A 22,518-nucleotide genomic window follows, 5' to 3' on the forward strand; every position below is an offset into this window, starting at 1 on the left:
TAGGGCGTGGTCCTTTCTGGAAATGAATTTCTGCATTTTTCTTCCAACACTCATCAAAACTCTTCAGAGGTAATCGCTTTCATAACTGGATCCTAAGTGAAGGAAAATCTGAGAAACTTAGGCATGCTTATACAACAAATAGTATTTCTTGCTAGGCTTTTTTTTTTTTTTTTTCTTTTAATCACTCCACAATGTGTCTGCCACACAAATAGAATCTATTCTAAGACTGCGGACTCTCACTTCTGCAGTATTTGCATTCGTGCCAGACTGGGATTAAGAAAACGAAGTTCCTTTTTAGAATATAACACCTTGGAAGCAAGAACCACTGCAGTCTCTTCCCTCCTCTCAGTTTTTTTGGGGGGTCTTGCACATATTGTGGTGTTCAGTCGCTAAGTCATGTCCGTGACTCTTTGTGACCCCATAGAATGTACTGGGCACTTACCAAACAGTTACTGAATGAATTAATGAAATTCCCAAAGGCAGTAGGGACAAATCAGTCTAGAACAGATCTGGAAAATCTGAGAAAGAGCACACATTTTAAGAAATACATGGGAAATCTTGTTGATGTATGACAGAAACCCACAAAATTCTCTAAAGCAATGATCCTTCAATTAAAAATAGAAATAAAGTGGCAAAAAAAAAGAGAAATATATGGGAAATCTATGGCAGAAGAGTCATTAAAGACAAAAGTTTCCCTTTTCAGTTTAATATGAATAATTTTGAACTTGCTGTAAATGCACAATGTTTTCAAATACTGATTTAATTTCTCCCAAGTAGTCATTGAAAGAGAGAAATTAAACTTTCCTGCTGAACTCTGGGTTTATGGCATATCTTCTCTCATCTTATTCACAGAAGAAATAGGCAGCAGAGGGGCATCATGCCGTTCAGTAGGTTAAAGTTCTTAGATTCATGGGCTTCCTGGAAACATCATTTGAATGGGTGGGTTTCATCATGGCCAGAGTCAAGCCACACAGCATAATGAAATGAATCCCCTGATGTTGCAGATTAAATTCTAGTGCTGGAAAAAAGTACACTGATCTGAGAAGTAAATCTGAAGTGGAAGCTGTGATATGCATGTGAACTTTCACCTTCTCATTATCTCATTTGTTCTGGTTTTCTTCTCTTCCTCCTATCCCCACTTCAGTCTTGTTTGAGTTCAGGTTCTGTAGAGCTCAACAGAAAATAGTTTCTTATGTCATCAATGACTTTTTAAATTTATTTTTTATTGAACTATAGTTGATATATAAATTATAGACACACAATATAGAGAGTCACAATTTTTAAAGATTATACTCCCTTAATAATTATTATAAAATAATTGCTATGTTCTTCTATATTCCCCATGTTGTACTGTATACCCTTATTTTACAGCTTATTTTACATATAATAGTTTGTACCTCTTAGTCTTCCTACCCCTGTATATCCCCTCTCACACTGGTAACTGCTAGTTTGTTCTCTGTAGCTATGAGTCTGCCTCTTTTTTATATTATGCATTTTTTATGTTTATTTGTTTATTGTATTTTTTACATTCTGCATATAAGGCATATCAGACAGTATTTGTCTTTCTCTTGTCTGACTTATTTCAATTGGCATGTGTACCCTCCAATGACTGTTTTAAAGTCTTCTTCCATTGGTTGCACTTTCCAAGTGTAATTCTCCAGAGGAGACAATGATTGACAATCCTGAGAGTGAGGATAGTAAATAAGGAAGGACTGATGGGTATATACGACTTGCCACAATATCTGACCTGCTTCTGTTTTCTACAGTTAGCCTTCTCTTCTGTTTTCCAAGGTGACTCAGACCTTACCACTCTCAAAATTTGAATCATGTCCTCTCTCTCAGCAGATAACCTCACTTACTGCTTCAAAGAAGAGAGAGATTATGGGATGGAACTTCTTTTACCTTCTTGCTACCCAATCTGTAAGCCTCAGCATAATGCCAGGCACATAACTGGCCACTTAGTAAATAATTTTTTGGATGGATGGGTGGGTGGATAGGTGGGTAAATTAACATATATTGTGGGGCTTTAGAAATGTAAGTTACTTTCATTATATAAAATACAGTGACCTTAAAATTTGAAATCTGCTTTTGAGAAGCCGGTCATCCCGAGGTTTTCCATTTTTTACCCGCCAGACTGAGAAAAGAAGTTAGTTTAAATGCTGAGCAGCAAATTTCCTAATCACTTGCTGTATGCTGGCAGAATTACAGTAATATCATTTCAAGTTGGACAACTCAAGCATTTAGCCCTGATTTTTGACAGCATACATATCACTAAAATAATAATTTCTGTACCCATTTTTTTTCCCCCAGCCAGAGGTTATTTTAAAACTTCCTGTCTCCAGGAGTACAGCTAGTTCTAAGCTTCAGATGCTTAAAAATGTTTTCCCTTCTCTTGCATTTTTTTTTTTCCATCTTAGAGATCTCTCTCTGCTGTTCCACATCACCCAGTGCTTAGGTAGCTTAAAAAATCCTTAAGTAGTAGTACATATCTCAATAGATTCTTTGGTATTAAGAGGTATGAATGGTTAACAATAATTTAGCTTTAGATAGACCCATACAAGGGGCTTCCCCAATGGCTCAGCCGGTAAAATATTCACCTGTAATGCAGGAGACACAGGAGACGCAGGTTCAATCCCTGGGTTGGGAAGGTCCCCTGGAGAAGGGAATGGCAACCCACTCCCCAGTATTCTTGCTTGTAAGATCCCATGGACAGACGAGCCTGGCAGGCTACAGTCCATAGGTTCGCAAAGAGTTGGACATGACTGAAGTGACCTAGCATGCAAACCCAGACAAAATCTGGAGTCTTTTGTGAGTATAGGGAAGGCTGACGGGGATCCCATTGGACATGGGTACATTTTGGGTGCCTTTAACATCCATCAGTGATAGACTATGGCAAACATTTGGAAGGACGTGGTGATAGAAGAAAAGATGGGACTAAATCCAGGTATTTAACCTGGGGTTAAGGAGGCTTAACCTGAGGATGGACTATTTGTCTGACCTCTAGTGACAGAGTCCTGGCAAAGCCTCAGGGAAGAATTTTTGAGAAGCACTTCAAAAGATTTATGTTTCATTTGAGAAGCCTGTCTAAAAGCCCTTTGAACCATTTAAGTTAAGCTTTCCCTTCTTACAGGAGGTATGTGGGGACAGAAAGAAGCATATGGTTGAAACTCTGTGCACTGCAGTGTTACGTAAAAGAAGTACTTTTCCTGCTAGGTTAAATTGCTGTCAGTGACATGATTTAGTTAAATACAGATGCTTTTAGAGGGGCTTTGTACTGCATCATAAATATTTAATAGTTTTATAAAATTTCTGTATGCCGAACTGGAAGGGAGATACAGCAGTGGAGAAACTCAACTTCTGCATCAAAGCCTTTGACCTTAAAGTGTCCACTGACCAGATGACCTTTGAAAAAGATATCTTCAGGATGGGAGTGTCATTAACAATAAAAGGATTCTTTTTTTTTTTCCTCCAACAAAATGAAGCTTACTGTCCAGCCCTTCTGATTTTGTCGGTAGAATGAACATGATTTCCCTGTTCACATTATTCATAGATATTTGAATTCCCTAGTGATTAAAGAATCACATTAAGCAAAATCTCTTCTCAATAAAGGAATGGTATGGAAGGAGGGGTCAGGAAGAGCTCTTAGATTTTCTGTAGCAGCTAATGGTTTGTCATAGAAAGATACTCCTTTGACATTAGATAATGATTCAAATTGTGTGACTTATATTCCTGATATAATTTTGGAATTCATCTTAAAGTAAGTGTGGTAGGGGAGGGTAGGTGGGGAGGGCTTATGCAGTGGAGAAAAGAAAATAATTCAGTGAAGGTTACTGAATGTGAGATTGGTAGATTATTTTGTTTTCTTTGGCATCAGCTTACAAGGTTTATGGGCATCCCTGATAGTTCAGTTGGTAAAGAATCCGCCTGCACTGCAGGAGACCTGAGTTCAATTTCTAGGGTCGGGAAGATCCGCTGGAGAAGGGATAGGCTACCCACTCCAGTATTCTTGGGCTTCCCTTGTGGCTCAGCTGGTAAAGAACCCGCCTTCAGTGCGGGAGACCTGGGTTTGATCTCTGGGTTGGGAAGATCCCCTGGAGAAGGGAATGGCTACCCACTCCAGCATTCTGGTCTGAAGAATTCCATGGATTGTATAGTCCATGGGGTCACAAAGAGTCGGACATGACTGAGCGACTTTCACTTTCACTACAAGGTTTTATAATAAAACATACTACATATGTAGCAGTCAAAAATAGCCATGAAAAAATCTTTTTAAGTTTTTCTAGCATTTTTATTATGAAAATTTGAAACATATAGAAAAGTTGAATGACTTGTGAGCAATGGAGGCCTGTATCTCTAGATTTTACAGTTAACTTCTGCCATAGTTGCTTTGTCAAATGTGTATCCATTTACCTATCAGTCAACTTTTTACTTATGATGCAATTTGAAACAAGTTGCATTTGTGAATGCATCTTGTCCCCAAATATCCCAGCATGAATGATGTACATGTTTAATTGCTTTATTTAAAATAATATATGTTTGATGGGTAATGTCAACAAATAGAACACGTGCTTCCCTGGAATAAGTCATCATATTTGGACCTGAGATTTTCTAGTCATCGTATTTCAGATTTTAACTCAGTCATCAGAAGCCATCCTTTTCCTATTTCTGACGATCACTCCTTCCCCTGTCCCAGATTTCCAATTCTCCAGATTAAAAGAAGATGTAACCTGGCTCACCAATTCTCAGATATTGACAACATTTGACATTGTATGTGTTTGAATCATTTCAGTAATACTGGACTGAACTCTATTTTTTAAAAAGATTTTCTTTTGATGTGGACCATTTCTGAAGTCTCTATTGAATTTGTTACAGTATCGCTTCTGTTTTATGTTTTGTTTTTTTGGACACAAGGCATGCAGGATTTAAGCTCCCCGACCAGGGATCTAACCTACACCCTCTGCTTTGGAAGGTGATATTTTAACCATTGGACCACCAGGGAGTCCCCTGATCGCTATTTTGGGGTGACAGTCTTCTTTCCTGAAGAAAAGCTCCATTTTATTCACTAGAGTCTCTTTATACCTTCCCATGTAAATAATTAGAGCCTCCATTTTGCCTACATTCTGCATTCTACATCCCTTAGTGATGAAATGTTAATAACCAAGTCTAAATATGAATATTGGCTTCTTAATAACTTCCAGAAAAAGGGTCTGAATATTCAGTAGAGTTGTGACCAAAAGTGGTCAGAGGAGCATTAAAAAGATTAAACGTTCAAGTAGAAACAGTCACAGTAAAAGTTCATGTAAGATATTGCTATAGGGATAACTGAGAAGTAGTGACAAAATCTGAACCATTCACTTTATGGCAGTTACTCAAGGGTATCTATATGGTTAGTGTGAAACCAAAAAGCTTCCCTTTGCAGGAATGAGTTGAAAGGGGAGGAGCAATATCCCTGACTTCTAGTCTTGTCTCTGAAATTAATGTTGGTGCTCCACGCAGATTATTTTTTATCTCCGGAGATCTTTTCTGTGTAAGATAAAACTCATGGGTCAAGGCTGTTCCAGCTCCAACAGTCAGCCAATGAAAAATTTAAAACCTAATTATTCTCGAGATTACAGTTCGTCTTTGCATTAAGCCTACATCCTTTCACTCCAGATAATTTCTGAGATAGAAAAGTAGAAGTCATTCTTAAACCAATCTGACTAACAATACATGGTGTGGTGTGATTTATGATAGAAAGTTTTGAATTGGAGTTCTAATCATAAGATATTTTTGTCTTATGATTTTCAAATTCATAATTTGAAAGTAATAAAAATTGTCCCACAATGCAGAAAAAGTTTCCACCCCTTGAACTGAGAAACTGCAGAATATATGGAGCTGGCATCTGATTTTAAATGGAATACTTCTGCTTGTAAGAGTATCATAAGACATGACCTTATAGCAGAATTGCCGGTTAGATGGCTCACTGGAATGCCAGATCAGTTCTAGAAAATACATGTATTTTTATCCCTCTTTTTTTTCCCTTTGGCACAACTTTGCATTTTCATTTTAATCAGCAAAAAGGAGAGAGAACTGTGTAGACTCTATGGAAAATGTATATTTTTAAGATGTTTCCTCTGGCTGAAGTCTTCTCAGATGCACAGGTTTGGGTTGTATTGAAAAGTAGAACAGTTCAGATCATTCCTTTCCCAAGCTTCCTTTATTTCAGGTAAACTGAGGGTTTATTTTACACATGGCTTTTTGTGACATTTCAGAGTCTCTTGAATAGATGGAACTCTTCATGACCACCTTCACATGTGGATCATCTTGTGCTTAACAGTTTCTGTTTGAAACAGAAGATTTAAAAAACAAATTAACAGATTGCTAGGGCATTTGTAAGGGTGATGTATTCAATGCATTTTTTTTTTTTAATTCCTCTGGAGATCAGTCGGCTGATCAGCAGCTCAACTATAAACAAATAGCTAGTGCCTAAGTATACATCAAGTTCAACAACTTCCATTTTTTGAAATTGTACTGAATTTGTATTACATTTGCATTGATTGTCATATGTAGTTAATTATTTATTATATTTAGTTTCTCTTACTTCACCAGAATACAGCCTGTATAATTTTCCTTAAATACTATTATACCTATCCATGCACTTAAAGTACAGATTATTTCTTGTATATTTGTGCCATTTGCCACAATACATAAGAATATAACAAAAATTCTCTGTTGGCTGTGTTGCTTTGTGCTGGGAGCTTGTAGTAGTGAATATTAATGAAGTGAAGCAAAGTTACCTTGTTCAAGGTAACTGATTCCACATGTATTGTCTAATGATCATGAATGACCATCCATCCTTTTAACCTCAGACTAGTCACTATAAAGATGATTTTTCTTTTGGTGTTTCTTCTATCATACACAGGTAATTTAATATTATTTGCTTCATTCACACAAATAAAACTCTATATGGTGTATCCATATAGACACAACTGAGTGACTGAACTGAACTGATGATGTATCCATGTCTTTTAAGATATTTTTTCAATAGTTTTTACATCCTTCTTTCAGTTCAGTTCAGTTGCTCAGTCATATCTGACTCTTTGCGACTCCATGGACTGCAGCACTCTAGGTATCCCTGTCCATCACCAAACTCCCGGAGTCCACCCAAACCCATGTCCATTGAGTCGGTGATGCCATCCAACCATCTCATCCTCTGTCATCCCCTTCTCCTCCTGCCCTCAATCTTTCCCAGCGTCAGAGTCTTTTCCAATGAGTCAGTTCTTCGTATCAGTTGGCCAAAGTATTGGAGTTTCAGCTTTAGCATCAGTCCTTCCAAACTACATCCTTCTTTCGTAGTTTCCATATTGATGCATTAACCGGGTAATACTTACTTACTGGCCTCTGTGTGCCAGGCATGTTCTAGGTAGTAGGGATGTGTTAATGGAAACAGACACAGGTGCTGGCCCTTATGGAGCTCACACATTCTGACAATGATTTTATCACACTTTTCCTAACAAAACACTGTGTTTAAAATACAGATAATTCAAATACCTGCTACTGTCCACCCATTTTTTGGCTTATTTTTCTAGTATATTCTAAATGTGTAAATGGAATGGTATTGAACAATGAGAAATAATATTTTAAGTATATTAAATGAGCTAGAGTTATAAGCCTTTGCTTATTTTCTCATAAAACTTTTGTATTGAAATTCTCAATGACAGATCAATTTATTATAGCCTTATTTGTGCTTTTGAGTTCCTTGGGATGTAGTATTGCATCATCAACATCAATTTAGAGTCCATAGATAATTAAGAATTGTCAGAGATTCAATGCTACACGACCCATTAGATTTTGTAGAAGAAAGAGCGATCTATACATGACAAAGTCTCATTATTTTAGTGCAGTGCACTGGAAAAACCCGTCAGATTGACTGTGTTTTCCTTTTAAAAGTAAATGTTGGGGAAGCTGAAACCATGATGAGTGTGCAGTGTAATTTTTTTTTTTTATTGAGTTGGAATTCACCTAACATAAAATTAACCATTTTACTAGGAACAGTTCATTGGCATTTATCACAGTGATGTGTGGTGATCTCTGTCTAGTTCCAAACTTGTCCAAGATAACATTAAAAGAAAGGTGACTTGTAAAACTAAGAAGAAAATCATTGTATATAACTAACGATTTTACTCACAGGGAGTGAGAAAATAATGGTTTCTCTCAAAGTAATCAGATTATAAGCATGGGATTTAATTTTAAAAAATCTATTTAAAATTCTCACATCCTCATCTTTGAGATCCTTTACTGTCTGTTGAGCTGAAGCTGAAGATCATAGGATCTAAACTTATAAAGAACAAAATGTGCCAGAGTAAATGGATCGTTTGTTACAAAATGAGGACACAGTCCCAGAGTCAGTATCAGACATTCAATACAGCTTCTCACAAAATGATTCTTACAATTAAGTCAAACTGTCTTTACTGAGATAATTTTCACTAGGTAAGAATAAGGGAGTTGGTGATGGACAGGGAGGCCTGGCGTGCTGCAGTTCATGGGGTTGCAAAGAGTTGGACCCAACTGAGCGACTGAACTGAACTGAAGAATAAGGGAGAATCAGTCTTGACTCACCCTCAAAGTGGGGAGAAAAATACTTGCCCAGGAAAATGAAATGGGTTTCATCTCAACGTGTTTAGCTTTATGAGTAATATAGAAGAATATGGGCAAGCACATGGGTTTGGTTTGCCCTGAGAGAACTTTTCTGTTTAGTTGAAGAGAGAACTGCAAGAAAAACAGTTCAATGTTGGGTTATTCCTAACTTTCCATCTCCTAAAAGGATCTGTGCAAAACATAAGATTATGTAGCCTAACTTGACTTGAAGTAGCAGAGGAATTTGAGCATTTTCTACTGGATGATATGATAGGGGGCTGCCCTGATGGCTCAGCGGGTAAAGAACCCACCTGCAGTGCAGGAGACATGGGAGATGCAGGTGTGATCCCTGGGTCAAGAAGATCCCCTGGAGAAGGAAATGGCAATCCACTCTAGTATTCTTGCCTGAAAAATACCATGGCAGTTGAGAGTTAATACATCTGGGGTAACAGAGCTTCCCTAGATGAAAATAAATTCATAAAAGCTGTATTTGGAAACAGTCATAAAATTTGATAAGCATGTATCTGAACTGATCATTAGAAGATGTGAAAAAATAGAGTGGGGTATAGAGGGTATTTTGAATAGATAGATGGACATGAAAAAAGTCTACCAATTTATTAGAGGTGCCATGATCTGTGTAATTGAATTACAATTAAAAATAAAACCAAGTAAAAGGTGCGTATTGAATGGCTAGCTAGCCATAGTTTGTGACAGCCTACTAGAGCTATGCTAGCCATTCAATACGCACATTTTACTTGGTTTTATTTTAATAGACCTGGCCTTCAAAAAAATTGCATTCTTCCCCATCCATCCTATATATGTCACATTTTAAGTAGTAACACCTGGAAAGATGTACCCCAATAAAAATAAAGAATGATGTATCTTTGACTTGGGACCATGGAAGAGTTCCATGGAGGGGCTGAGATGTGAGCTGGGGGAAGATTTTCAACTGGATGGGAAGAAGCTAACAGATCCATTTGAGTACTTGGTCCTCTCATAAGAAGCAGCAAGTTTTTGGGATCCTTTTAAGTCCTGAAGCTTTCTTGTGAAAATCGTGATTAATTCATTAGCAATGAATAAATCATTATAATTTATACATAGTCATCCTCAAAGATTGCAATCCAAAAAATGAAATCACTGCTATCATCATGGTATTAGATATCACAAAGTAAATTCTGTGTTTTGGCCATAAACTTACAGAGCAAGAGTAGACTTTTTCAGAAATAAATGTTTTCAGTGGGAAATAACCAATACACCAAAAAAAAAAAAAAAAAAGTAAAAGAGAAAGTAAGTTTACATGATATGGTCATTCTCTTTCATCTCCTGGAGCTATGCTAAATATTTCTGATAATAAAATAAATAAAAGGGATGCAGAAGCAGTAGCCTAGCTTGACTTGAAGTAGCAGAGGAATTTGAGTATTTTCTATTGGATGATATAATTGGGGGCTGCCCTGACGGCTCAGCAGGTAAAGAATCTGCCTACAGGAGACACAGGAGATGCAGGTTCAGTCCCTGGGTCAGGAGGATCCCCTAGAGAAGGAAATAGCAACCCACTCCAGTATTCTTGCCTGAAAAATCCCATAGACAGTGGAGGCTGGCGAGCTGCAGTCCAAAGGGTCGCAAAGAATCGGACATGACTGAGCATAAGCATTCATGTATGCACAACATGATAGGATCATTTTCTTCATTGACACTGGTTTAGAAAGAAGCTGGAATACTATGTATCAGAAATATAAGTGTGTTTTGACTTGGTTCTGCTGAATCTCGTTCTACATTACTGCAGAGCCTCTTGACCCAGGTTGATTTACTAACATTGACTAACTGTTGTGGTGGATTAACTGTGGTTGCAAATTCCTTGTCACTCTCTCCATTAAGATTTATCTGCCCTTTCCTTGAATCTCAGCTGGCACTGTGACTATTTGGCCACTAGGATGCAATGGAAATAAGCCTGTACCACTTCCAAAGCCAGTCTTAAGGAGAACTGGCAGCTTGTGCTTCCTCCCTCTTGGGCTGTATCCTCTCAGAACCCAGCTGCCATGCTGTGAGAAGGCCAGGCCACATGGAGAAGCCACATGTTGGCTTCTGACAGTCCCAGCTCAGTTCCCGGCTGACATCTGGCATCAGCTCCTGGTCATGTGTGTGAATCTTGACTTTTTCAGCTCAGTTACACCTCCAATGGATTGCAGCCCTAGCTGCAGCTGGAGCAGAAGAACCACTCAGCTGAACCCAGTAATCCTGTGGGCTAGTGAAATGTAATACAGTGGTTGTTAGTTTAACAACAAATGTAATGTGTTTCAGGGCAATTTGTTTCATAGCAATACGTAACTGAAATAGCTTTCCCAAGAAAATCTCAGAACAGAGACTGTGGAAGAGCTCTTCTATTTAAACTATAAACAGATCATATGTAAATAACCTATGCTTAATTCTTGCAACTTCTAAAGATCACTAGGCAGAATTTTAGAAGGCTCTTGTTTTAGAAATTCGGCACCTTTAAGTTCATTTAGCAACTACATTAAATTAAAATTAAAACGCCTATTTCATTGTTATACTTTCTGGTTCTCTTATTTTTCCTATTGAAGTAATAGGTAAACGATATGTAATCAGATGCCTTCTTTTGATTAAAAACAAGAAACAGCATTGTTTGGTAGAAATAGAATGAGTCAGAATTTTGCTCAAAATTGGTGCTATTGGTGCTATTGTTTAATAGCTATGTGTCCATAGCTAAGTTATATAAGCTGCCTGAGTCCTTTTTTTTAACCAAAAAGATAATATGTTCTGTACAGAATTTAGTGAAGATCAGAAATCACGTATGGCAAGAACCTAGCAGAGTGCCTGGAATCACAATGGAGCTCTATAAAGGTAGCTTTTGTTCTTATAGAAGAGGTGGTTATGTGGTTTTAAAAAGGTAATAATAATTTGTTTCTTGTTCCTTGTTTAAGGGGACATGGAAATATGGGTGTTCCTGAGCTTTATTAAAGATGGAGGCTAAAGGGTTAAAGTGACATATGCTTGCAATTCTTCCTACACACGTGCATGTTCTAGTCCAAGAAATTCTGACCCTCAATCCCATTCACATCACCCTATATTCACTTCTTTATTGCTAGTAAGATTTGCTAAAGGGATAAAGGCAACTTCCGACTCCTTGTCTCAAGTACAGACCTAGTGGAGAATTCCTTTTATTCTTTACCTCCTGTCCTCCTCCCTTTCTCAATTACATTTACCTTCCAACTGCATGGGAAACAACTCTATGGGAGGCTGGCTCTCTGCAAACTGATCTCAGCTCCAAGAAGCCACAGGATTCATGAACTGCCTCTCCAGGGAGGACACATATGTATCCCACAGCGTGATTTGTGTAGTCGGTCTTTTAAGTTCCTATCCTTTACATAATCCATTCTTTTCCTTTGAAAGTGTTGGTCATCTTTAATATGACAGTTAGAGCAGTGCCCAGTAATGACTTTGCTGAAAGTGTTTGTTCTGAATAATTAAGGCAAGGTGAATAGTTGGTATGGGCGCAACTGAAGGAGCGCTTTTCTTAATTAGAGGTGACTTTTCTCAGTATCTGTGCTTCCCTGCCTGATCTGGGCTCTGAGCTCGTGTTAGTTACTCTTTGAAATCTAGGTGACCTTGGCTGTGGGTGAAATGCCAATGTGTGAGTATGATACTTGTGTGAAATACTGGTTTGGGGCAGAATCATGAAACTAAGTACCACAAATTTAACCTGGGTGATATCTAAAGGAATTATAAATGATCCTAATTTAGCATAAGTATTTACTTGCCTAATTGATTTTGAGCATTTCATGAATAATGATCATTAAGATCTTAATTCCTCTCAGTTTGAATTCTGTAAATGCCTCCCTATAGATTTTCAGTGATGTGAAATTTCATGTCTGTTGCTTGAATCTTTAAGAAAAATCTCTCTGCTTTAAAATCAAATAGTTAAAATTTAGAAAGTGGGCATAGGAACTATTTTAAAGTATGAGTTACTGCTATATAAATGCAGGTTATATAGAGGTGAACTTAAGGATAATTCATTTTGCCCAGAATCTTGTCAGGGCCATAATTACAATTATGCAAATTGGTTCAGGCTTTCGTCGTTGTTGTTAGTTATAGTACTGCAAACACATTTTCAGATATCACTACCCTTTAAATCACTTATAATTATGGGCTAATTTCATTTTGAAAGAAATGATAATGTTATCTCATGCCCACTTAGAAGCTTAAAAATATTTCAAAGCAGTGGAGATTGTGTTTTACAAAATGGAACGTGCTTAAAGCAGATTCTCTCAGGACTTCAGCTTTAAATTTTATTGCTTCTGGGACTCACATGATGGTTATGTAGTATGGATTTAGAGACAGTTTTTAAGACTCCTATTGACATAGGTGAACAAAATGGTTCCTTGGAAACCATTCAGGTGTCCAGTCACAGTAAAGCATGGATTAAAGATTCAGATGCGGACACGCATTGAACAGGAGGGTCAGGGCAGCCTGTTCTCTGTATTAAGGACAGTGCATTTTTTCCAGCCTTTTAACCACTCCTGTTTTAAAGGAAAAAGAAAAGAGTCGGCAGTGAAACTATCTTTAAGGTAAAGCTCCTGAAACTTAACCCTAAAGGCGTGCTCTTATAGAAAAGTCTTCTCAACCCTTACAGTGCAGTTATAGCTGAGGACATGTGGTATACATTACAGCGCTCGGGGAATTCAGCCTCCGCAGTGTGGAGTCACAATGAAGGCTAATTTCAAGATGAAGCGGGAGCCTCCTCTATAGCTGTTACTTACTGGTGTTTCTTGTTGGCTGGACATCAGTCCGGGACTGCTGTGAGTGGGATAGAAGGATGGAAATTTAAAGGGGACCAGTGTGGGCACATAAAGACCTTTCTCCCCTCCCTGAGCACCCCCTTCTCCAGTGTATATTCCACACTTCACACTTGGGCATCACCAAGTCTTAACCCAATCATTGCGACAAGGGCTGAACACAGAGCTGTCCATGGTTAGGAGGGAAAAAAAAAAACCAAAACGTTCTTCTGTTGGTTGAAACACCAGGCAATAACAGTCCTCTCAGTGAACAAAACTTATTAGAGGGCTGGGGATGGAATGCTATCTCTCTGCAGCAGGCAGGAAGAAATTGCTGTTGAAAAGCTTACCTCTCTAGGGAGGAATCAGATATCAGACTTTGCCAAGCCTCAGGTCCAACCCATAAGGTCCCACCTACATCCACCCCCGCCCCATCCTAGCTTTGTTAGATTGTTAGCATTGATCACTGGCTTTTTCTGACCCAACAGTGGGTGCAGAAGAGAGAACCAGGGAGACTTTAGAGCATTTGAGGTGGGGGTGGAAGATTAGGGCAGCTTTGGTAGGAAGGAAAAAAAAACAAAGAGAGAGAAGGAGGCTAGCCGGGTGGGGGCCATGGGGACTTAACTGGTGTCTGCCTGCATCTCTTTGATTTGATGGCCTTTATTCCTTCTAATTGGATAAAATAGGAAGTCACTGGCAGTCCCGCCTTGCTGGGTATCCTGATTCTACTCAGACCAGCCAGCAGCCCCAGAGATTAGAGGGGTGGGGGTTGGAAGAGGAGGGAGGAAAAAGAGAAAAAGAGAGGGGAGAGAGAGTCTCTGGATGAGGAGGGGGGAGGCAAGGGGAAGAGACTGTGGAGAAGGCAAGAGCCGCAGAGGAAGAAAGTGAATGAGCGCTCGGGAAGGACAAAGAGGAGTGGCCCGGGGGCTGGGGGGAAGGCAGGGCGGCGAGCGCGGTGACCGCCCCTCCCGGCCGCGCGCTCGCCTCCAGCTCGCTCTGCGGGGAGACGCTTCGCCGTGATGCTCGGAGGGCAGGCACCTGCTGCTCTGTGATGATTCAGCCCCTTTCAGGCGCCGCGCTCACACCGCAGGATGCTGTTGCTACTGTCGCTGCTGCCGCTGCTGCCGCCGCCGCCGCCGCCGCTGGTCCTGCTCCTGCTTTTACTTCTTCTGCATGACAGTTGCTTTCTCCATCTGAGCAGACCCCAGCTTCAGCTGCTCGAGGTGAGAAACATGCCTTTCAGTTTGGGCTACTGGTTTACTTAACTGACCGCCGCCGCGTCAGCTCCTGGGTTTCTCCGCTGGCCTCCCGTCTTCCTGACCCTGCCAGGATGGTTTGGAGAAGCATATAAAAGAACTGCAAAAGTGGCCCAGAAACAGCAGTCAAGAATTACAGTATACTTTTATTTGGTTGTTGCTAGAGGCTTTTTTTTTTTTTTTTTTTTGGCCTCCCCTGCCTTCCTCCCGAACTCCTCTTGCTTTTGATAATGGCCTTGGACTTGGACGACTTATCGATTTCTCCCTGTAAGATGCTGTATCATTTGGTTGGGGGGGGCTCTGCATGGTAATGGACAGTGCTAGAGGCCAGGCCTCCTGGAGGTGAGCCGATGGAGATTTATTCCCCAGACATGTCCGAGGGAGCTGCTGAGAGGTCCTCGAGCCCTTCCACTCAGCTGAGTGCAGACCCATCTCTGGACGGGCTTCCGGCAGCCGAAGACATGCCGGAGACCCAGACTGAAGATGGGAGGTCCCCGGGGCTCGTGGGCCTGACTCTTCCCTGTTGCGTCTGCCTGGAAACCGAGCGCCTGAGAGGTTGCCTCAACTCAGAGAAAATCTGCATCGTCCCCATCCTGGCTTGCCTGATCAGCCTCTGCCTCTGCATCGCTGGCCTCAAGTGGGTGTTTGTGGACAAGATTTTTGAGTATGACTCTCCCACTCACCTTGACCCTGGGGGATTAGGCCAGGATCCTATTATTTCTCTGGATCCAACTGCAGCTTCAGCTGCTGTGTGGGTATCAGCCAAGGCGTACACTTCACCTGTCTCCAGGGCTCAGTCTGAAACTGAGGTTCGAGTTACAGTGCAAGTTGACAATACCCTTGGGTCCTCCGAGTCCTCGGCGGGCCCCACCCCCAAGAACCGTATCTTCGCTTTTTCTTTCCGGCCGTCCACTGCCCCATCCTTCCCTCCACCCACTCGGAGCCCTGACGTGAGACCATCCAAGACAGCCACTCAGCCACCATCAACAGAAACTAATCTCCAAACTGCTCCTAAACTTTGTAAGTAGAGAGAGACGGGTGAGGATGTGTAGAGGAGATGGGTGGGCTTGAGGTCGTCGGAAGGGTTCTCTAGAGGTAGAGCGGGGTCCTTGCCTTCTCGGAGTTGAGTGGCTCGGTTTGGTTTAAGCGCATCATGTGACTGGGTTGCTCAGGGGGAAATGAGTGAGAAGACCTTGCAAACTGCTAGTTAGAACTGATGCTATCACAGCAGCTCCCTCTTCCTGGATGGTGAAATCTGGGGTGAGCGACCCAAAGCTGCAGCATCTCTGAGCCATGCTTGACTTTCAGTTCAATTCCATTGGTTTCTAACACTTTTTAAGATGAAAACATCAGACCATTATATACATATATGTATATTTGTATATATATGCATACATATAAATGTAACTTCTGCACAGCAGTGAGCACGATCCTGATTTTTTTTTCCCATGTAAACTTTCCATCACCTCTCCTCACCTTTCTGTTATCCTCTGCCTTCCAGCCAGCCCAAGTTGCCAGTTATCTGTCTCCATCTCTTCTTCCTGTTCCTAAACCACTTCTCCCCACGTTTGTACTTTAGTTGATTCTTCCCGATATCGCACGAAGTCTTCGATGTTCACAGCACTCACCTCTCACCAGCATCAGAAGGTTGCTGTCATGCTCAGATTTTAATTTGAGTTGCTTGAGCACTTGTTAGGGGCAGTTTTATTCAGGATCTGGTACAATTCTACATGAAAAGATTTTTCCCAAATTAGTTTATTTTATTTTATTCAAGTATAGTTGATTTTACAATGTTGTGTTAATTTCTTCTGTAGAGCAAAGTGACTCTGGTGTGTGTGTGTGTATATATATGTATATCTACATATACATATATTCTTTTAATATTCTTTCCTATTATGGTTTGTCCACATTAGTTTTGCCTTCTGGAATCAAATATTTAAATAGCTTCCTTGACAGTCATTAGGAAGTACAAGATGCATTAGTAAATCTTTTTTTTTTCAGATGTGTCTTTTTTGTCCATAAGATTGCAGCAGCCCTGTTTAATAATCTGTGAGTGAAGAGAGCCCATGCTCTTAAAGCAATACAGAGCAGTCCTGTTGCCGTCTGTACTGGGTCATTGCAATGCTTTGTAATGGAAAAGTTGACAAGGATGAAACCATGACTAGTCAGATGGTTTTAAACATCATTATAGAAGAGAGGCATTTTCTATAGCTTTTTAAAAAGTTTCGAATTTATTTTTGTTTCACTGTCTTCTCTTCTTTTCACCATTGAAACTGTTTCCTTAGAAAAAAAGTAAAGGATCAGAGAATTCGGTTTGAATATCATGCATAAAGTCTCTAAAGGAGAGGTGAAGGTAAAGATTCTGTGATGAAATACCCCTACTGTTTCCCTCTGGATGGTAATGAAGATTAAAAATATCTTTTGCAGACATGTTGTTCAGTATGCGGGAGAGCCATATGTTCTAGAAATGCAGGAAAACTTGATTTGTGCTTGTGATTCAGGCTCATTTCATACATACCAGTTTCAGTGGCAAAGATTTAAAGAAAAAAAAAAAAAGAGGCTTGCTTTTCAGGTGTAATTAGGGAAGAACCTCCTTTCTGCAGACCCTGCTTTGTATCTTTATCAAATCCCTGAAGCATCATTAAAGATCTGACAGCCATCACTGTATTCACCGCCTCTTCCCACCTGGCAAAGTGACCGGGAAATAATACCCAGATGAAATGACAGGCTATAAAAAGCAAGTACAGATCCTGCAAAGAGAAGCAAAATTCACCGTGAAGACAAGGTTACTTCTTTTGTCTTTTTATCATTTTCAACTTCAGTCTTGAATTAAAATGTGCCTGAATCAGTTTAGCTGTTCAGAAAAAGAAAGAAGACCCTTTGGAAAACTCTTCGACTCAATCCTATAATTTTGTCATTGAAGGAAAACAAGCAAACAAAGAAACCTCCAGCACATTTTCCTGATCTAGGACTGTTTTTAAAAAGTATCTTGTGATGTTTTGAGAAATTCTTTTCTAAGGTAAATTCTTTTCCTAAATTTTTAAATAGATTATACATTCCATACAGTTTCTTTTCTTTTTTTTTTTTTTTCCCCAAGGCAGGACATTGATTTTTCTGGCGTTTCTATTGAGTGGAGAAGATTTACTACTGTCTAAAAGCATCATAGTAGCCAGTTCTGGCCAGATACACAGCTGCAGCACTCTGAGTGCATTGGAGATAAGCCTGCAAAAGCTGTCTGGGATGTAGTTTTCTGGAAAGTTAGGGCTAGACAGTTGGTTAACACTTTACCGCCTATAGGGTTTGCTGTGTGAGACCCCTAGGGTTCCTTTTTTGAACTAGTGCCTGAAAACAACAAAAACATAAATATCCTAAAAATTGTGAGTCTGAATTTCTTTTATTTTGGAAAAGCACTGGTCCAGGGAGCTTTGGTTTTAAACACTCTTAAGTGATTGTTTAGCTGTTTAAGAAGCTTGTAACCATTAACTAAAGGAGGGCAAAGAAAGAAAGAAGGAAAAGCTTGGCATTAAATAGTCATTTTGCAATCTCTTTCACGTTTTGCTCTCCTGCTAAAAAAACTATCGCTTAGTCACAGAAAGAATGGGGCTTTTCTTTCACCATCCTGCATGCTTTTGACATGCCTGAAGCTGTCACAGCTTATGTTTTAAAAAGACATTATCATATCTGAACCATGCTCTTCCGAGGTCTCAGAACTTGATTCTCCGTTTCTATCTGGCTCAGCATATTCAGTGTATTATGCACAGAACTGTAGCCTTCAAGGTCATAGTCTGTGGAGGGCTAATTGATTCTTCTTTATCCTGGAGCCGGTGAGAGTAGAACAGAGACAATCCTGGTAATTGTGTCTGCTGTGTTATTTCCCAAACCAATCTACCTATTAGCACATTAGGGTTTTATTCCATAAATACTAGAATTACTCTCTCCCTTACTGACTCTTCTAAAATCAAGACACTCTTTGTCTTTATTATATTAGGCAAAATGTCACCTTTTAAATAGACTAGAGGTATAGGGACTATGTCAGCTATTTTAAAATGAGTATTTCTTTCATAAGGCAATATAATTTCATGTTCTTACCATCTTAGACAATGCATTCAAGTAGAGAGTAAGCAATCTAATACAGGGCTCGAATTTACTATTTAGACAATGCATAAAATATGAAAACATTACAACATGTATATGTAATTCTAAAGTTTTTCTGTGCGTGGTTAGTGGTTTCCCACCATAATTATATTATCATGTTAATAGTTTATAGTCTTCATCAAGGCAATTCTGGAACCATTCATTTGTCTCCTTTGCCTGGGCTTTACATTTTTTCTTACCTTTTGTTTATCTGGAAAGATCTGACGCTGGGAGATTGCAAACTTAGGTGACTATAAAAAGAGCTGATTAATTAAGTTGTAACTGGGAAACTAGGGTACCATCCTGAAAGAAGATGTATTTCTGAATGGTGCAGCCTGCTTGACAACTGACTCTGGGGTATAAGAATGTATTAGTATTTTCTGGGACTTCCCAGTGGCTAAGACTCCATGCTTCCAATGCAAGGGGCACAGGTTCAGCCCCTGCAGGGAGCTAGATCCCATATGCTGTAACTAAAAATCCCACGTACCACAACAAAGACTCAGTGCAGCCGAATAAATTATATATATATATATATACACACACACACACACACACACACGTACACACATACACAAAGAATGCATTAGTATTTCCATCTTAGGCCAAACTTGTTTTACTTTTTCTTAAATCTTTGTACTGTTGCGTTTCATGGCACATCATTGTTACCAGAGTGACAATATGAATTACTACACTATGCAGAATTCAACATGATCAGTTGAATATACTATAGGATTTTTCCCCTTCTGTTGAAAAGTGGCATTCGTTTTAAGCCCAGTAGACTCTTCTAGTTCCTTGCAACTGTACCTATAGCTGTTTCAGAATGGTGATTCCAAATAAATTTTCTCTGCTTTCACCATCTTTGTTGAAAGCCTAAGATATTAAAAACTGGAAGAAACTGGTAGATCCTCAATGTGAACTAAATAATTTTATTAATTTATTGATGAGGAAAGCCAGTCTCTGAACAATTTAGTAAAATGAACCCTTTTATTAAAATTCACAAAACTCTGAAAAGTTTAGGGAAACCCTAATAGTGGAAAACAGAGCAATGTCCTATCTCCCAGAATTTAATCCCCAACAGTGCTGTTTTCCCCTATCATTTTTCCCCTGTTCTAGAGGATTAGATGTGAAGAGAAGTGAAAATCATTCAGTTATGTCTGACTCTTCAGATAAGGGTCTTCCCAATCCAGGTATCGAACCCAGGTCTCCTGCATTGCAGGCAGATTCTTTACTATCTGAGCCCCCAGGAAGTCCGAGAGTACTGGAGTGGGGAGCCATTCCCTTCTCCAGGGGATCTTTCAAACCCAAGGATCGAATCAGGGGCTCCTGCATTGCAGGTGGATTTTTTAACATCTGAGCTACCAAGGAAGCCCAAGAGAGTTAGAGCTGGAGACTAAATCTGGTAGTTTAAGTGGCATCTGACTGCTAGTTACAGAAAGTACTTCATGTGGGACCAGTGGTCATGTGTATAGAGTTCACATTTAAATTTTCTTTTCACTCTCTTGTTCTGTTGTTAAATTTTCTGCATTTACGGTCTTTTTTATTTCATCACTCGTACCGCATTCAGCTTGCTTTTGAAAAAACAGCTTAGTTTTTCTTAGATGACCTCTTTCCTGACAGGCAGCAGATGGCTATATGGCTCACCTCTTTCCTGAACATCCCAATTTAATTATTTTTCCTTATTCCTTTATGATGCCCAGTTTTGCTTCCTTCCTCTCCTTCTCACCCTCCCAATTATATCTTGAATCTTTCTTATTTTCCTAATTATGCCTTGTCAGCTTTTCTATGTCAAAATTCCACTACACTCTAAGATATCAAAGCATTTTCACTTGTCATTTCTTTCCTACAGAACCCTATTGCATTTTAATACTGAACAATACTTAGACGTTTTACAAAAACACATACCAAAAAAATGTCTTCATCTGATGAACAACATACTGGTTTGTTACCGCCACCATGGTTCAAAATTTGGCCCTTTCTTTATCTCCCCTTCTTCTTTTCCTTTATATTAACATATAAATATACATATCAGCATTTTTGCATTGCCAGAAAATCATCATGTCCCAGACCATACATCTCTGTTTGCCTTCCTTCCCTTTGAATAATATCACATCATATCCTTTTAAAGCATGAAGGAAGAGAGAATCTGTAGACTGAGAAATAAAGACATTAAAGGTTATGACTTGTCTAATGTTGAGCTAGAAGCCCCTGAGAACTAAGTCTATAACTCTCATCCTGAACTTTCTACCAGGCCATAAGTGATACCATGTCTGCTTCTGTGCTTGTTTTTCTGTTTTTATTATTGTTGTTGTGTTCGTGTTTCAGTTTGCTTATGTTGTTCCCTCTTTTTCTTTATTCAGTGAATACATATCAGGCACCCACTGTGTGCCAGGCATGGTTCTAAATGCATCATATCCCCATAAAATCCAATAGAAGCCCTTGCCCTCATAAAGCTTATGTTCTAGTGGATTTTTAGAATCGATGATCACAACTCTCGTTTCTTTACTTTGCTACATAAATACTCTCTGAATTCAGTGATTCTTCTCCTCACCTTCATTTTATTCACATTTTGACTGCCATTCCTGTTCGCTAGTATTCCTCTTTGTGGAATACTGAACACTTAACCAATGATATCCTCTATCTTAAAGTGAAACCACTTCTATCTCTGCTGCTGATAACTTTGCCTGATTCCTGTTCAACCTCTATGACACAGTTTAACCAAACCATTGACGTGGTCAGGAAGGTGAAATGTGTTTAGCCCTTTTAAGAACACTCTCTTAAAATGGGAAAGAGCAACTAACAAGCTGCTCTTTAAGACCCCATGGACTGTCTTCCTTCGGGCTTCTCTGTCAGTGGGATTTCCCAGGCAAGAATATTGGAGTGAGTTGCCATTTCCTTCTCCAGAGAGTTTTCCCAACCCAGGGATTGAACCTGTGTCTCCTGCATTGCAGATGGATTCTTTACTGCTGAACCACCAGGAATGCCCTAAAATAGAAAATATTTCCATATTTCCACCATGTAAAGACTGTCAGATTGCTTGTAGATTCTAGCAAACTGATTGCTGTAAATATTTTTTAAATCATATTTTCTATGTATTTTTATGACTTACTGAACAAGGGTATTAAAATATTCTCGACGATTTTTAGTTTCATTGTCCAGAGAAAGGATTGAATCTGTCATTAAGTTGTTTAGTTCCCAAATTGAAATAAAACTTAGGTTCATATACTGTTCACATGAGTAGGAGTGATCAGTCTTCATCATCTCAAACCTTGTTGCCATCTTTACTGCAGTGAATTGAACCCAGTGTTGTGTATGTATATGCATTCAAAGATTATTTCTGACAAATATAATTGATATTGTGTAATAATAAGAATTTTATATGTTAAACGTTTGGAGAGATGATCCAGGTGTCTGCCAGAGGGAGGAAATTAAGATCTGGAAAAATGAAGCGACTTACCCAAAAACACTATAGCTAAGTGCTGTCAGTGCTAAGACTAAAACAGAAATAATTCTTGTCTTCTCTACACCCTTCTTTTCTTGTCCAAATTAGTTTTAGCCTTTATTATTCAAATAGTATGTATTGCCTTAATTCAAATGAGTGTGACTTCCTATTTATTATTTAAATGCTAACTAGTAAGACTCATCACTCCACTACAGATCTCTTCCTTAAAGAAGAGATTTTTCCCTTTCTGAGTTTGATCCGTATAGGAAATCAGTTTGGCCTT

At 39.3% G+C, this 22,518-nt stretch overlaps 1 protein-coding gene across 11 annotated transcripts in view; it reads left to right on the forward strand.

Moving 5' to 3' along the window:
- Positions 1-22,518, forward strand: part of NRG1 (neuregulin 1) — a 229,605-nt gene that overhangs the window by 90,632 nt on the left and 116,455 nt on the right. For 5 of the 11 annotated variants that reach the window (XM_043893619.1, XM_043893618.1, XM_043893620.1 and 2 more), the window contains exon 1: positions 14,266-15,682. The exons of the other annotated variants lie outside the window; for them this stretch is intronic. In XM_043893619.1, the coding sequence (XP_043749554.1) occupies positions 15,013-15,682 (670 nt within the window). In that variant the 5' untranslated portion in view covers positions 14,266-15,012. Of the gene's footprint in view, positions 1-14,265; positions 15,683-22,518 lie in introns of those variants that run through there. 11 annotated transcript variants of the gene reach the window in all.

This window comes from Cervus elaphus, chromosome 32 (genome assembly GCF_910594005.1).
Source record: "Cervus elaphus chromosome 32, mCerEla1.1, whole genome shotgun sequence".
NCBI classification, from domain to species: Eukaryota; Metazoa; Chordata; class Mammalia; order Artiodactyla; family Cervidae; genus Cervus; species Cervus elaphus.